The following is an 18843-nucleotide window of genomic DNA, read 5'->3' on the forward strand; positions in this document are numbered from 1 at the left end:
GTTAAGTACTTTTTGAGTTATGATGCTTGAAATAATTTCTTAATTTTACATAAACCGTAAAATATCTTGTAAAATATTCATTTTTCGATTATCTTACCTTAATACTTTTATGTACAAAATAATGAGAGGAATCAATTGGTGTAAAGAAAACACATAGTTGTTTTTAAGAAAAAATGTGGAATTGTTAATTGCAAATTACATATTTTTTCTTCGAAACAACTATGTGTTTTCTTTACACCAATTGATTCCTCTCATTATTTTGTACATAAAACTATTAAGGTAAGGTAATCGAAAAATGAATATTTTACAAGATATTTTACGGTTTATGTAAAATTAAGAAATTATTTCAAGCCTCATAACTCAAAAAGTAAGCTCACTTCTGTTATTGTTTCACTCGCTCTTACGTACTCATATACTGTCATGTTCATCTCGTTATCAAGCCTGCCGCTGGCAAGCGGCCGATGACAAATTGTAACAAATAAATAAGTTAATCATTTTAAGATATATTTATAAGGATATGCGAGTAATTTTAATGGGATAATGAAAATTTTGCGATTAAAATAACATCAAACACGGTATCAATCGGATAAATGTAGTTAAATATATATTCAAAATTTTTATTATCAGACTAATTAAAAATTATCCGATTTACGTCGTGTTTGATATCATTTTAATCGCAAAAATCTCAATAATTCATTAAAATTACTTTCATATCGATAAAATAAAAAATAAAAGTTTCAGTTTTTACTTTATAATCTCGTAAATTGCGAATGGATAGAGGAAGTGAAGAAGCCGATTGTAAGAGACTTCGGAATTCTTTGATGATAGGTCATCTCGCTCGCTCTCGACTCGCGGTTTCGCTGTCGCTCTCGCACTTGACAGGTCGTAAAGATAAGCGGACTCGGCTTCCTCGCGAATGTAAACATCTTATAAAATAAAAACTGAAACTCCTATTTTTTATTTTATTCATTTGAAAGTAATTTTAATGAATTATTGAGATTTTTGCGATTAAAATGATATCAAACACGACGTAAATCGGATAATTTTTAATTGGTCTGATAATAAAAATTTTGATTATATATTTAACTACGTTTATCCGATTGATACCGTGTTTGATGTTATTTTAATCGCAAAATTTTCATTATTCCATTAAAATTACTCCCTTACCCTTATAAATATATCTTAAAATAATTAACTTATTTATTTGTCATAATTTGTCATCGGCCGCTTGCCAGCGGCAGATTTGATAACGAGATGAGCATGACAATACATGAGTACGTAAGAGCGAGTGAAACAATAACAGAAGCGAGCGAGATAGTAATAGGAGCGAGCGAGAGAGAAATAGTATGCCAGGCTGCAAGAAACACTCGATTTCCGAGTCTTCGTTGCTCGTGCTATTCCTATCTCGCTCACTCTTATTGCCATTTTGCTCTCTCTTATTACCTTCTCGCTTGCTCACATAACTCCCGTGTACGCTACACACACACACACACACACACACACATTGAATAGTTAACGAGATATTTGATTCTTTAAGTTGACATAATTTTATATAAATTATAAAATATCTGATAAAATGTTCATTTTTCAATTATTTTACTTTAATAATTTTATGCACAGAATAATAAGAGGAATCAGTTAATGTAAAGAAAACATGATTGTTCTTAAACAATATGTCGCTGCTCATTGCATTCATATAATAAAAAAAAAAAAAAAAAATATATATATATATATATATATAGAGAGAGAGAGAGAGGATCGCAAATTCGTCATTTCTCATTTATATTAAAATTTATTTGATATACGTGAGCACCTTGCTATACAGCACTGGTGCTACCGACATTTTGTGCACATAGCACGGAACAGAACCAGAAATTGTGCACCTTATATGTTACCCTCTGAGAACATTCGTGCACCTTGGCTTCGTAGTTTAGGTGCACGTTTTCAAGGTCCACAGAGGGCGTATCGCTTTCAGGGATCACCTAAAAGCGGGCCGTGACACCTCTCATTCTTCTCTCTGGTTCTTATCTCTTGTCGGATTTTAACACACACGAATGCCGTCAGTCTGTGAGTTAACCTTTAATTATTTTACGCACAAGTAACAAGAATTTTGAACATGTATATATATTTATGAAAAAGATCCTGCTGAATTAAATATTTTCACGAATAAAAAAATATTTAAACTTTCGTAGAGTAATTTGATATTAAACCGCCGTCATTTAATATTGAATTAAACCGCCATTATTCTGATGTATGAAGTCGAAATCTTCGAGGATACATGCATTTCAAAAGTATTTTTTTAGATATTTTCATATATTCAGATAAAGATATCCTTTTCTGAAAGAGCAAAGCTCGTTAACCGATGGTTAGTGCATTCACAATCAGCTGTGAGTTGAAACGTTGACAGAAAACGACTTGACCGACTCCATTATATCAAAAGAGAAAGAGAGTACCCCCTATCTTTATTCACTTTTTAGATGTCAGAGGACTCTACTGTATCTTTAACGCGCGGTATCTTTATCGTTTGCTGATAAGCGACAAGCAATAAAAGAAATTTATACATGTAATACTTTCAAAATAGAATCGATACAGATTAACATGGTGTGAAATATAATCAACAATATCTATGTAAAATTTTGATTGAAATTACTAACGCAAGGTAAACTGCATTCCAATTACATAATTAATTATTTATTACTAATATAATATTATACTAATTATTATAACCTTGTCGATGCAAATAATTAATTGAAACCGCAAATGTATGATTAGTTTCATATAATTTAACTATAGTCCGCGAGTTGAAAATTAAAGGAAAAATAGTTATTGACAATTAATCATTTAAATTGCCTCTCACGTACATTACGTAATCATGAAAGCTACGGATAAATAGCTAATTTTCTTCCCTCCCTTTCTTCCGCTATTCACTGTTGGAGCAAATGCTCATAACGTGCATCTCTTCCAACGCTTGCGGCGGATTGTGCTGAGACAGAGTTCGTTATAATGTCTGACCTGGGTTCGAATAATACCTAGAATAATTATCTCAAACAATTATGCTGAGAAAGACGTCAAGGCATTGTAAGAGTATTTCTCGTTTCGATCGTAGCTTCTTCGTAGCGTAACAAAACGATCTCCTTTAATAATCTGCTAAAGTTACGACAGAGTTTAATCGTTTTCAGTCTTATGTAGGTCGCTTTCTAGTCTCTCCGAAGATAGCAGAATTGATCTATCGTTAATGATATTCTATGCATTAAGCTCCTCTGAAAAATTTCGTTTTCTTCCAAAATCCATTTGACACCGAAATACATCTGCAGACATAGGTCCTGAATTAAATGTCAAAACTTTGGGAGCGCATAAGAGATCGCTAAATATATATATATATATGCATAAAAAATGTGTTCTTAATTTTTTTTGCAAATTTCTCCAAAATAAAGCAGAAGCGAGCAAATTTTTCAAGGATCTTTATTTCCTCAGTTTATCCCTACTCGCTCTCGAAATTTTGATGTTTAAAGACACCCCGTAGATTTAAAATGCGGTATATTTTGAAGAGGGAAAGAGGAGAGTATAAGAAATTATTAGAAATAGAAAGAACAACCGTGAACGTATCGTGTGAGACGTATGGATTCATACGTGAATGTTTATTAAGGACAATAACGATGTGTGATTGCATTACATTCTCGTAACTTATGCGTGAGACACAAGTCGGACCTCACGAAGGGCCTCAAAACAGAATAAGAAAATACATCCGCTGAGTTCTTAGCGGATACCGAAGTCGGTGCCCCAACGTTCTCCAACTGGTCGTTCCTTCCGGAGCACGACTACGATGTGCTTTCGTAGATAGTTTTAACCGCAGGACATAGTTTCGGGATGCGCCCCAGGCGCGCGCAATTTGGATTTTTTTTAATTCGACTTTATAGGTCCCAGTAATAGGCGGTGTGATACGCGCGAAAGGATAATAAAAGTTACGTTCCTAGGACTGCATCCTAGTCCTTGATTATGGAGCGTCGTGCCAGCAGCACGTCACCGAATTTCTCGACGATTAAACCTCGTTATAATATATCTCTTTAGGCGTAAACGCGAAAATGGAAAGAATACACGGTACCGTCCATAGGTTCGTAAACATATAAGTGATTTAGCAGAGAATTTTCTCAACTCTCGAAGGCCGCATCGCGTAAAGTTTTTCCTTTACTCTTGCGAGACACACTGACGCGAAAGCGGGAAGCGAAATAAATGGTTCCTTTATTGATAATTTTCTCGTTTGAATTTATCCAGATTTTTATGGACAGTATCTTATAAACAAATTATCTATATATGTGTGTGTGTGTTACAACAAATTAATTTTCAATCGATCAATTGATTGTAAATACCGGGCTAACAAAATTAATATTAATCTATAATTGTGTCAGTAAATTAATCATACGACTTATAAATTTATATTACGTATGTATGTTATAATCAATTAACTTTCAATTGATCAATCGATCGTGCAAGCATCGGTTGTAAAATTAATGTCATTCCGACGACGCATTATAAAGTTGATTGATAACAGATATATATATTTATATATATATATATGTATATATATGTATGTATATGTATATATACATATTATATATATACATATTTTTTTCACTGTCGAAGCTCGATCTATACTGCTTCTCATTGACTCTCTCGATTGGTGAATCGCTAATACGGGAACGGGATGAGACGGTATGGCTATGTATAGTGACAGCAGTTGAAACGGATCGAATGTAACAATATTTACATGGTGATAGTTACATATATAAGCATTCTGTAGTGCCCCGATTATTCAACTTACTAATTAGTCAAGTGTGTATAGGTTGTCCTTTCCCTTCCTCTTATCGTTAACACGAGAAAACGTTAACGGAAAACAAGGGTGATCTCTGGTCACATACACGCGCACAATCCGCTTTATTTCTCGCACGCACAAATCGTATCGCACGCATACCCCTCTCGCAGAAATCAGCCGGAAACTCGGAAGAAGACCAACATATTATAAACCTATTTAAAAATCACTCACAATAGAGTATCTAACGTACACAATGACAGTATTGCTACCTAGTTATGTATCTGTAGATACACAATTTGATATCGAGTTCATACAAGTCCTTTTCGTTTCTCCCTTTTCACTTTTGTGTTTTATTTTTCCATCGCCGCCGTTCTTCCGATTCCTCTCGGACGAGAAATCGTGCGCTTACGCTTCTCGACGCGATAAGTAGTCGACAGGTCGTTTACACCGACCTCCTAGTGCACTTGATGTGTCGCTAAAAAACGACACTATCTGGTTGTCATAATCGCTGTAATAAGCTCGAGGAAATACGTCGGGCCTACTAATTCCGCTATAGCACCAACGCAACAGCATTTGAAATCATTTTTTTGAGAAAGTGGAGAGAGGAGAGCTTTTTGAACGTTATGTCGACGCAGCGCGAGAGCACTCGATTGAATCTACCCGGAGATGAATCGAATAGATCCTCTTTTCTCGTTCCTCGAAGAGTTCCTCGAGTGCGACCTTCATGTAAATTGTTCTATAACGAGCTGTGCTTTCCGACAAACGCGCACGACTTTCATCGTCTTTGCTCCTCCTATTTCTATAACGGTAGAGACGTATCACGTTAACAGTTTTCAACGTCGACTCGCCTCGATGCGCACATATATCGCGCTTGAAAACGTACGAAATTAACTCTAGTACGTGCCTCGTTAACTCGTTGAAGATGGTGGTAAACGTACATAATATGTATGTGTTAGAGTTGTAGCGTGTGTATGTTTATACTGTAGAATGTATATTTTGCAAAAATCAACAAGAACTGTATCAAGTAGCTGGTGTTATGTCGATTTAGTGTCGACGAGTATTTCAAAACGTATTATTTCTGAGATGATTGTATAAAACAAATATTGCACTTTTTTATTAGTTTTTATTGCTCGAAGAAAAAACGGTCTCTGTAAAATTAATACTGTATCGTTTTCAATCTACGCTGTATGTAAGTATAGATTTTTTATCGCTCGCCTCTTTTGATTTTTATTTATAATTAATTATAATTTATATAATTTATAATAATTACTCAAACAAAAATTTTATTATTAATTTTATTATTTTAAATTTCATTTTTATGCGCCCATTTTGTTAAAAGTTAGTAGAGTTAATTTCGAGAATTAATTTTCAGCGAAATTTAGTTTAAGTTTAATATAAATTTAATTGCCAATATAATATACATATAATAAAAATCCGATGCATAAAGTACACTCATTAATTCTTCGCTGGATAAAAATAATGAGAAAATATCTCTTTAATTGATCAAAGAATCAATTAAAGATCCCGCTTTAATAAGAAAGACGATAATAGCTAATATCTCATATATATATACCATGTGTGAGAAAAATTATATATTAAACTTTAGAGACTAATAATAAACTGTGAGACTAATTTTAATGATAAAAAAAGTTAGATCAACATATATATTTCCTATATTCCATTCATAACTGTATAATTAAAATTTTAAAATGCGATAATTATAATTTGTGCCGAGTGCGATTAATTTTCTGCGATAATGTAATGTAACTTCCATATCAAATATACAGAACCGGCCAATAGTATATCACTTTTATGTTTTTTGAGGATAACTTAATTCAAGTGCCATATATTTCTATCTAGTCATGTTTAAATAATGTTTCAATGATAGGTATATAAATATGTTTTAATAATAGGTATATAAGTTACTGAACAAAGAGACTTTTCATTCAATAATGAAAACAACTTAAAAAAAATTAATTAAATATATGCACGTTGAATTAAGTTATCCTCAAAAAACATAAAGGTGATATACTTTTGGCCGGTACTGTATATATTGAAAAAAGAAGATTTGAAGATAAACACCAATGTTCTCTCTCGCGATATCGAATTATGCGTCATCGATATGGTCTCTCCACTAGCTCAAAAAGTGTTTCCAAAACATTTCCTATTAATCGTCAGCGGCTCGTAAATTCGATCGATCACTCATTATCGCAATCGTTCGACCGCTCATCCGCATACATTTTTAAGAACACACATTGCGCTTCGATCGCATATATTCTCGTTAAATGCATCGATTACGTATTCTCGCTGGATTCGAAATCCGAAATTGATTCGCGATTTTTCGTTTAAAAAACGCTCTCTCGCTCGCCTAAAACCGACGATAAATATTTAACTTTCTAAAATTTTTCGCGATGCAATCGGCGATTAATACACAGTAGACCTCCACGTCCTAATTATATTCGAATACGAATACAACGTCCGTTTTCGCGCGCACGATCAGACTCTTACTTCCGTCACTAAGATAAACTAATAAGAAAGAACGGGAACATCACAGTCGTATAGAGGATGTAGTCAATAAGTTCGTCCGTATATAGCGTATCTGGTGAAGGCGAGTCTTTTTCTCCTACGGTATGACTTTCGAGCGATAGACACGGACGGTGACTTGAGAGATTCGTTTCGCGTGGGAGGAGGAAATACCATTGCCCGTCAAATGAATATAATCAGAGCTAGATTCTCATATACACAACAAAGCAATACAATATAACAGCTTCCTTTAACAGCACGCGCGCGCTTGACTTTTAAAATTCGCTCAGTATTGAAGAAAACATTAGAGAATTAAAATTTATTCGCGGACTCGTTTTAGTTGCGATTAGGACTGGGTATAATTTTAAAGGAGGATATATAGGGCGCGCGCGCTCTTTTAAAATACATTTCTTTAAATCAGGACGCGGCGAAGCGACGATTCGTAATGTTTTCGCAGAGAGCCACCATCCCGCGATCTCTCTCTCTCTCTCTCTTCCTCTCCCTCTGAAAATAAGAATTCTTCTCGGGAGAATTAAGTGTCGACTATAACTTACCCGCGTAGGCTATTAGCGGCAATTTAGCCATGCAGCCAATTAATCCCACTTGCTACTGTTTAAGGATAACGGGATTGCAACGGACTTTCAACGAATGACATCGGCCTCCTCATCCATTTCTCCTCTCTCCACGCGCGTCGTTTTCGGACGACGTAAAAATATTTTATTGCCAATGCCTTCCTTCCCGGAAAGATAGAGGATAGACATGACGCGAACGAGAGATAGAATGAAGGAAGGATGCGGGGTAAATTTAAAATGCCGTGTCTCTTGGGGAGGGGAGAGGATAATAGACTTTAGTTAACACACGCTTCCTCTCGATGAATTCATCAACGAGGTTGCCACTTTCTTCGGAGACGAACTGCTCGGTGATCCTGGATGACTCTCTCGATCTCCAGATTGCGGTTCGTTGTCAGTTGAGCCAGGGAGCCATCCGAACAGACCCGTTTCTTTTAATGCGAGTCTCTATCGCTGCCAGCGAGAAGATGGCCCGTCAACAGCAACAACAGCAGAAACAACGGCGGAAGCGCGATACCTTTAACGAGAAAAAAGAAAACGCATTTACTTTGATTCGCGCGTCCGATGCAATAATGCTTTCTCAGATCGACCTCTTTCTCCTCCCTCTCTCTCTCTCTCTCTCTCTCTCTCTGTTTCGCGATTGACCTCGCAGAGCGAGTCGCGCGTGTGTTATCGATCCTAGCGTTTGGCCTGTATACCTGACTGCCGCGCGTGTGATAACACATGTGTGTTAACGATGGTATAAATTAATAATATACATACATATCATTCGTTTCGTTCGTGTTCGCTTTTTTCGTAGGCCTTTTTATTGTCGCGCGTATGCGAAGCAGAAAAAAATACGATACAACGAGGGGAGATTGCCGTGACGAGGTAAAAAGGGCCATTTTTGCGACAATCGTGTATGCATTGTATTCAGCGGATCCTACGATCGATACGAAATATCCAATTTTTTCTCCTCCGATATCGCATGTGATAATTCCAAGATTCCGCAGTCATGCGCACGTCAATCGTTGCAAATAAATTGCGCGAGTAGAAAAGAAACAAGGATATTTTTTCTTCGTCTTTTTTTTCTCCTCTTTTTCGGAGAAGATGCAGCCAACCCTTTTCTCATTAGCCGTTCTCCGTATTTATCAACTTCTACGATAACGTTCGAACTGATATCGGATCCTGTTACGGCGCTTCGTTCATTATGCAATCTCACGCAAGCTCCTCCGGACAAATATTGCAAAGTCCGCGATACAATCTAGAATATTGAAACTGCTATACAATCTCGCGAAAAACGGGAGGGAGGGTGCGGGAAGGTGGGTCGCGACATTATCGTTGATTGCCTATAAATATGCGTCACATCCGGCCGAGTCCTATTTGCAACTTGTTTCGCGACAATGACGGGCAATTCTAGTTGACCGCGCATGCCGCGGCCGTTGTGCCGAAAGTAATTCATATTGTTTGGTTTCGTCGAGTCAATTTCTCGAGCACCGTGTATAACCGTGCGAAATTCAATTTTACATAATTACGCGGCCCGCGATGCAATAGCGCGATTCACGAATGAGAGCGCGAAGCAAATCGCGTTATTATTTCAGGCTCCTTTGTACGGACTCAATCGAAATCGTAATGACTAATGTAGATACATTTTTGTTTAACGTCGTGACACATTTGAGGTGTAGAATTATCGACGAAATTAATCGGATCGTAACAAAACGAGCGAATCTATAACATTTCAATCGGCGAAGAAGGAGAGAAAGAGAGAGAAAATTTGCACATTTTTTTCCCGTTTCCTTTCGCAATTGTTACCGTTCGAAAACGGCGTTTAAACGAGCGACCGAACCGAAGCTCCAAGATGTATTTCGGGCTATTAAGCCCTGGCATGGGCGCCCATGCCGGGGCTACTCCCCCGGCCAGCAACAATGCTCCAAGTTGTAACAAAAGTTTCTCACCGAATCCGAGGTATTCGACCCCGTTTGCGCGAAACGAGTGAATAACGGGCTTCTCTCCGCGCAATTCGATTTGACGCGCCACGGGCTTTAAAGTACACCACCTTAATTCATTCTGCTGCTACCTTTTCCAGGCTTCGCGCGCTTCTATCCATTTGCGCGAGCGAGCGCGTGACTTTTCGCCTCCTTCTCTGTAGAATGAGAATGCGAATGAACGAATCTCCGTACAATTCAGAGAGCGAGATCCCTCCACCGGCTTTTCTCTCTCGTAAGGCGTTCTTTTATGTTCAAAAGACTCAATTATTTTCCAGAATGTACGTCTGCTCTCGCTTTTTTTTCTCTCTCTCTCCTTCCTACGAAATGTACACAGTAAGAAGGAAAATCAGAGGGCATGAGAGAGCAAAATCTGTCATGGAGATTGAGAGAAGAATTTAAAATATCCGGAATATAATAACTATGACGCGATAGTTAACAGCTACCTACGGATTGCACAATACAAGCTGTTAGGAGGAACGAGACTTGGTCCGATTGAGGTTTCAGGAGAAACCCTATTAATATCACGCACAGTTCTCTTGTTACATTATAAAGAACATTATGTTACATCACAAGACTGTATTATTAGCCCTAAAATTCAATTGAGTACAATACGTGTACTTTTAGCTGGTAATATCGCGGATAGATTTCTTTCGTCTTTCATAAAGATTCCTTTTATAGTATCACATCTTTCAACGATACTTTATTCATTTTATCTCGAACTGGCCAACTCTCCGCTTGCCGATTTCACGTCATAATTAAAACGGTACGCAAATTTTTCTGTAATAATAAAAAAAATTCGCGAAAAAAGATATGGCAATTCGCTTTTTATAAATGCCAAAAATGGAATATAACAAACGTTTTACTATCATATTACGGTTTATGTATCGCGATCATAACATGCGCGATAACTTTGCGCAGTCCATGCTTTACATGTTTCTCCCGTTTTCGATATTTATCCGTAAATTATTGTATTTCATACGGAGAGAGAGAGCGCGGACATGACATATATATCTGTAGATATAAACCTGGGCAATTTTTTTTGAAATTCGAATGTAGAAATAAACTTATGCGATAAACGAAATATTCTCATCGGAGTCGACGCGGCGTGTGTCGCATTTTTTTTTTTTTTTTTTTTTTAAACAACGCGTATTTCATACTTCACATTTTCCATAACGAAATTGTCGACGGGGATAAATAATGAACAGCGTAATACGTGTCTAATGTTCGTCGGGTGTGAAAATAACGTATATTTACGATATTTAGCGAGGGGAATTTTACGAGGCAAATCTCGTTTTCCCTCAACGAGACCCATCATACCTTTGTTAGAGACCACGTCAGTCTCTCGTTATTACAATGGTATTGCGAATGACTTAAAAAACTTGAAAAATATCTAGCTTTCTGCTCAGGTAGAGGCAGAAAATGCGCCGCATAGTAATACAATTAATTAACTAATTTCACGAAAGCTCCTCACCGTGCCGTGCCGATCCGTTGCTCGCAGGTATCTTTATCGTGTAATTCTCCTCCTCGTCTAGGAACACGTAGCTGGCATTAAAGCCTGTAGCGTCGAGACGATCGTTACTCTTGAACGTAACGCGGAAGAACTTCCTGTCGCTGTAAATGTCGAATTCCTTCATCTGACCGCAATGCCTCTTGTACTTTCGGTCTCTGATCATGTAATTGGAGAATTCGACGTAATCGCTGGCTGATACAGCTTCGCACCTGCAGAAAATTCCGGTTCGTTAACAAACGATTTCTCTTATTTAATCGACCAGAAAGGAACATCATTGTCGGCGTTTTGTTTTAATAAATTTGATTTAATCGTTTGCAAACACATGGTACATACGATATTACAATTGATAGGTATTCTGTATATAATTACGTGCAAGATACATATCATTTATACGTACAGCATCGATTTGATCGCTCTGTCGTTTGGTATTCACCAAGATAATATCAACAGAAAACGATAAACAAAGAAAATAGAGACACTGTTTCCGAATAAAAAAAACATTTACTTTCTACATATTCAAAAATTGGCTGGCAAAATATATGGCAAGGTATGTTAACATTTTCTACATTTATTGAAGCGAATAGTCTATGATTTTTATTTTAACAACGTGTTCACAACCGCATCTATATACATAAATACGTACACTTTAATTGAATGCGCGTGTTCCATCAACTTTGTATATATTTCTTTCTTTTTTATTTATTTTTCATATTTTAATCCCCTCACATATATAATCGTAAAAAATAATAATAAAAATTAATATCGCTCGCGTGATAAAATAAAAACACACGATGTCGTAAAACACATCACAATATATCTATTTCTATTGCACATTACGAAAACTTTGCGCATAACTCTGTGTTCCAACTTTATATATTTATATCGAGTTATCGCGTTTTCAAATTAAGTAAAACATCGCGCGCGCGGCAACTCCGGTAATTCTATCGGAATATATCAAGTAAAATAAATATATTCAGGGGATTAGTTAAAGTTTGGATAGTTAAACGACTCACTTAACTTTTCCTTGCAAGCTTTGATGGCTCAAAAACTTTGCCGGTCGCGCATTTCATTAAAGAAGTTATATATATCTCTCTATCGTCCATTATTATATCTCTCGAAGAAGCTTGTCAGAAGGAGATTTTCGGTTTTCTATCTACGAGGCTGTTCGCTTCGTAAAGTCGAAATCTTTCGATAAAATACGCGCGTATCGGCTGTGTATATTTGAGAATACGAGGATTATAGATTATTAAGCATTGAACTCTCCGGCATTCGATAAGCCGTTCAACTTTTTCTGCGCGATTCCACGTTCACTCTTTTCAAAATACGCCCTCATACGAGATATACAATACATTGATATATATCCCTGATGAAAAATGAACCAGCAAAAAGCTCCCGATATCTACCTCCGAGAGGAATATCGATAAAATCCGGATGACTTTCCTTAACCGTCTTCCTTGGCTACCCTCTCGGTCATAAATTGCATTCATGGCTCTCTCTCTCTTTCTCTTCTCCAGCAGCATTTCCATAAATAATTCAATCTTGGCCTATTATTCACATCATTCTAATGCGAATGTTATATACTTGTGTAAAACACTTTTACGAGAAAGATTAGCAAAATTCAATTCTTTTGTTTGATAATAATCTCATTATTTTAATGATATTAATATATATATCTTCATCAATATCTCGATAAAGTGTCGCGAAAAACAATATATATGTAAAAGAAAGTCTCTATTATTATATCTTTTATTACAGATATTGAATTGATTGGATAATATAATAGTAATCCATTAGACATATTGGATAATGTAATAGTCTATTACTCTCTCATCCAGCGTAATTGAGGGCGGTCGCGGTGGCATATCGCTTGACAGAAAAATAGAGGTAATAAGTAAGATTTACACGTTCGTCTCCGGCTGCTACGTGACGAGACAAACGATACATCGTCGCGAAAAGAAATATTGATGCGTGAGCGATGGGGCTATTATCGCGGCGGTGAAGAATGTATACCGCGCCCGCTAGTTGGCCCGATGACATAAGTGGCAATTCGGGTGATAGATCATCATTTGCCCGGCGCGCGCGTAACCAAGAACGTCTCGAGAACTGTTTACCGGCGCTCAGATTTACGGCCGGGTGTGCACCCTTTTCCTCGTCTCGCAACGTCCCGGGGGTTGAAATGCATCCACCGAATAAAGCACCTTGCGACGGGTAGCATTCGGTCCAATCGAACTCTCGTCTCGATGCGGTTGCGAGAGGGCGATATATATTTACGATTTCCCTTCTCCGAAGTAGCTACGAGGGAGAATCTTTCCCCGATTCTCCCCGCGTGTGTCGGTCGCGATAAACAGCAGGGACGTCGATCCCGAGCGACAAAATTTATTAATTTGACGAGTCGCGTTGCGAGCCGCTCGGATGACGCGGATTCCATGTTCCTTGCATCATGGCGCCGTGTGCGACAAACGAGCGCGTTGCGTTATAAAATTCGACAGAAATTGGCGAAACATGATTAATTAGCGGCTTCCGTGTAATGAACGTAGCGTAACGTTGCCGCCGGAATATTGATGGTCCTGCGATTTAATACGACCCAATTAGGAAGCAGCTATCATATGACCCGACGCGGTGCACCACTGGGTTCTCCTCCTCCTCCTCTCTCTCTCTCCCCCGTTTTTCCCTCGTCCTTCGATACGTTCCTCGCGACTACCCTCGCTTTTCTCCCCGATTCTCTTTATCTTCCACATGCATATGTAAGCTGTTTATAAGTTCTCTGTCTGTCTCTACGTGGTCCATCTATCATGTTCTTCCATCCCTCTTAATGTGCGCAGAAGCTCTGCGCTACCTGCTGTTGTATTTTCCGAAAAAGAGCTGCAGTATGTTATATTGTTACTGCGGATAATGGGTAATATGCTCGTTAATAACGGTCTGTAGCATGGATGACACGTAATTGGTTCTGTTCCTCGAAAGGCCGCCAAGATACCCTTCACCGCAGGACTTCCTTCCGTGTTTCGATAAGTAGCTGAGAACTTGGATGCAGTTTGATATAACAAGCCGTCTCGGCTCCCAGTGTGAGTCCAAAATTGGACGACCTATCGTCGCAAATAGATTCCGGATTCGTTGAAAAGTAGAATACACCTACATCGAATCTCGACGAAGACGAGATATATTCCTGTCTCACATTTCTTTTTCGATATGTCTCGCGTTAGAAAAATCCGAGATGATTAGTCTGATTCATTATCAGGCACGGATGTTCCATTAAATATTTACCGCGATATGTATTTTTGCTGTTAATATAATTATCGTCAGTCGCTTTTATTCCATTACCCGATATCGCATTATCATTTATATTAATTAATTTTCGTTTCTCATTATATGGAATTTCCGCGACATCATTCATTGACGTGCATTGTTTGTTGAATTCTTTCATTTCGAAATTATTCGCGACTTTGACGACGTCAGAAATTACTAATTCTGTGTTCCCTCCTTCTTTCGTAGGAAAGAAAGGATTCGCTTACGGTAACACTCCCTCGACGTCGAAGAAGTGGAAATGAAGGTGAACCCGCTCGTTAAGTTGACCATTGAAGAAGTAGTGGCACTCCGTGCTACGAGGATACAGCCCAGGGTAATTTGGCGACGCGAACGTACCATTCCGGGTCTCGTTGCTGTTGAAAACAAAGGCACACGGATACTGCCCCTCCTGTCGACCTGTCGTTATCCCGAAGTCTGAAACAGCCAAACATGCATTCGTAAATATGCTGCAGCTTGAACCAGCATTAGACGATGAGGCTAAAGGAGCTCCTCTCTTTCTCTATCTCCCTTGTATTTTGAGACGAAACAAGACGAAAACTTTGTTCTTTCATCTACCTATTTTTCAATTAAATGCTAGTTATCGCGGTGTTTATTAAAGATAGAGAGAGAAGGCGGGGAAAAATATATAGCAGTACAACTAATTTAATTTAATTTCTGGCGCGTGAATGTACAAAGGGGATCTCTCGCTGTTCTCTTTTTTCAACGTTCACATTTATTATCCTCGCGTACTTCATTATTACGGAAGAGAGAGAAGGGGTACGTTTATAATCTCCTGAGCGGTTTAATAAATATTGACGCGTACTAATAGCTGGGTGTGCACCGTAATACAAATCATTGGCGGTACAATCGTGACGTTGTAATAAATGTGTCCGAGAAATATGAATAATATCGAAGTAATTACTAATGTATTATTAATCGACAGTTTCAATACAGAGGCAGCGTCAAAATCAAATATTAAATCCCGGGGAGGGCTTCGAAACATGCCATTCGCGCGCGTATACATGTACAGAAGCCCGTGTAAAGCCTGCGGCGCAGGATGATGCTTGTTCCCATACTATATTGCTTGCAAGGCGGTTCACTGACAACAGTTTGGTGTCGGAAAATGCGATGCATGTCAAAACGATGATCCGCGTGGTTAAATTTCACGCTATCCACTATTGCACTATTGCACTATTGCACTATTGCATCGACAATTAGCAAAGCTTTCATTTCTAGCTCATTTCTCGTCTCGCGAGAATCGATTTTCCTGCTTCAAATATAGTGATGAGAAAATTAAATAAATGAGATAAATAAAAATTATCATACATCCCATTTTTGTCGAACCCGCGCCAACTGATTGTCAAATATTGCCAAGAACCAAGCTTGTGTATTCTCAAAGAGTTGACCAGGATCGATCAGTTTATCTCGTTCAAGCGAAAGACCAGTCGCGTGGACTATATTTTATATTTTTTAATCCCTCTCTTTTGTCGCAAGAAATTATTTCATCTCGCACTCTGTACGTTCGAGATACAGTTAATTCTGTTCGGGGCTAATCTATCGGTACGACAAGCAAATCGAGAGGCACCGCGGGGCCGCGGGACGGCCGTAAAATAATTGAATAACTACCTGCAAACATTCCGAGTGTCCGTAGCTGGCGCGACTTCGTGACCCTTTTTTCCTTCTCGACCACCTAACCATCCCCGTCGATTAAAATTTCTCGACAGAAGCGGCCGAAACCTCATTACGGACGACTCAATTAACTTCGATCGCGACGAACGCCCCAGAGCGACGGCTGCGAACCGGGAATGGATGGTTTAGGAAAGATTCCCGGCGCTTCCTTCCGCCGGGAAACTTTCCCGGAAAGTGATTTCCATCCCTCGTCGGTTTTCTCTCTCCCGTTAAAAAATATTCGTCTCAGCGACGCGTCGCCGTCGGCGGTGGCTGCCCCGGGAAGTGGCATCGTACAAGGCAAGAGAGAGAAACGCCGAGGGACTTCCAGGAGAAGAGTATGTTAATTACGAGATCGGTCCCCGTTGTCACACACAGGGAGAAACCGTCCGTTTGAAACGACTCGGTCGCAGTTACTGCGGAACTCTCGAGAGGAGTTCCTAAAGTGCGGTACACCGCGCCGCGAGGTCCAAGTTTCTCCCCTGGCTGTAAACATCGAGTAATAAGCTTCCGCGAGACTTTTGCGCTTAGTTAGCCACATTTGTTACGGTCACCGTGTATACGGTCACTCTGTCTTGTTGCGGTCGGTGCTGGAAGGAGGCGAACAACGGTGGATGATGGTCGGCGGGTCGGTATCCGGGGGGGGGGAAAAGTGCGAAAACGCGTTGAAAAGCACCGAGAGTCGGTCAACTCGACCATTTTTCTTCCGTGAACCTTTTCCTTTTTAGCTCACCTCGCGATCGCATATTGTCTCTTTTATTCGCAACGCTATCCCCTCGTACGCGAGATTCTCCGTCTACTTCATATTCATAAGAAGTGATATTAAAATTCACAGTAGTAATCCACAAAAATTGCGAATAATGCATAGAAATTGGAACTCTATTTGAATGAAAGTAGGTGGGTAGAATTTAGGCAATTTTGGAAAAATCAATCTCTCCTCCTCTCCGATGTCTATGAATCTCGTGATAAACAGATAAATTGATTTTTCGAAGAAATACTAGAATTAGTGCGAACGTCGTTCGAGGCTTGTTATCGTAATTGTAATTTTTCAATACCGCGCGGAGCAAATGTAATAATACATCTGCAATCTTTTTATTTCGCGTTTCTTTTTTCCTCCTTCTCCCCTTTTCCGCCTGCACAATCGGAGTGAATGTTTCACGTTTCAAATGTTTGCTTGTGAAAAAAATTCTGCAAATCTTTTTTTATTTATGCCCATTGTGCGTGTATAAAATGTTTACAAAAAAATCTCGTACTGTAGGAAACCTTGTATAAAAAAAAGAGAATGTTTCCTCTTTTTTTTGTTTGTTCATCACTACAGTATCAATTCGCGCAACCATTGAACCTTTACGCATATTTGCCAAAAATGAAATTTTCGATAAAAAAATGATATCGAGAATATTATTCTATAATATTACATAGTTTTAGAATTATCTAAGCTATATATAAATGTTATACTATGAAAGTAACACATGATCTCTCTCTCTCTCTTTCTCTGGAAAACAAATATTACGTCGTTGCAACCAAACGACCGATCGTATATTTGTCATTCAGAACCTTTAAGCATGCATATAGTACGTCGTATTTTCGCCGGAGGGAATTGCCCGACTGCAATTAAGATTCCAGATTCGTATTCGTTGCGTTGTAATTTTTATTGTTACGAGCTCGTAAAGGGTGCTCCTTGACGGCGCACGAGAAATATCGCGAACGTTTAAGAATTCAACGTAATGTTACCATGTGAGCTAAACTCAACGCTGGACGTCCGCGTATATAGAATGTATAGGAAATCGTAGTATAAGCGAAACGATTTCTCATGCAAATGCAAATAGAAAATGCAGAATATTAAGTGTAAAATTTGTACAAAGCCCTGTCTGAGAGAAAACCGACTTTGAATATTCTTAAATAGATATTGTACTCGCCGACATGTGATTAATAAAATGAGAATAATAGAAATTTGCACCAAGTTTTAATAATGCATTTATTTCATTAAATTACAAATTGAAAATGTCGCTTTTCTCGTCGCACACAATGTTACTCGGCAAATTAAAATTTGAATAATTAAAGTTTGATAATAATGTGTTTCAAATGTTTACTTTTTCGAAACCCTGTAGTATTATCTTGTAATTGGAGGCAATTTTAATTATCTTTATCTTAATATGAACGATTTCCATATTCGAGGAATTTTCAAAATTGATTCTCTCGAAAATGTTTCATATGGAAAAATTTTCTAAATTTTCGACTTGCTTTTGAGGCAACATCTCCATTTCGCTTGTACTACGATTTTTGATGCATTCTGTACATCGTTCCGAATATTTTAGGATTTCTCGTAGAGCGTGTGCGCTTTCTTACGTATCTTAAAAAACAACGACCGTTGCTCTTTTTTCTTCCCATGTCTACTATTCGCTGTATAATATTCTCTTTCTCTTTTTCGTCTCCGCACGTCGCGCTTTCATATCTTGGCTAAAGGAATATCTTAATTTACATAACGCGGTATCATCGTACAATGCACCCATCGCA

The 18843-nt window shown here is 38.2% G+C and overlaps 1 protein-coding gene across 1 annotated transcript in view; it reads right to left on the reverse strand.

Moving 5' to 3' along the window:
* Nucleotides 1-3603: 3603 nt before the first annotated feature.
* Sol1 (CUB domain-containing protein Sol1) overlaps nt 3604-18843 on the reverse strand; it is a 290756-nt gene continuing 275516 nt past the window's right edge. The window contains exons 11-13 of the mRNA XM_083109748.1: nt 14889-15096; nt 11341-11588; nt 3604-8419 (exon numbers count right to left, since the gene is read on the reverse strand). Of these exons, the coding sequence (XP_082965874.1) occupies nt 8337-8419; nt 11341-11588; nt 14889-15096 (539 nt within the window). The 3' untranslated portion in view covers nt 3604-8336. The remainder of the gene's footprint in view (nt 8420-11340; nt 11589-14888; nt 15097-18843) is intronic.

Source organism: Camponotus vicinus, unplaced genomic scaffold (assembly GCF_025532165.1).
Source record: "Camponotus vicinus isolate PSW18456_S1 unplaced genomic scaffold, iyCamVici1.0 SCAF_1, whole genome shotgun sequence".
NCBI classification, from domain to species: Eukaryota; Metazoa; Arthropoda; class Insecta; order Hymenoptera; family Formicidae; genus Camponotus; species Camponotus vicinus.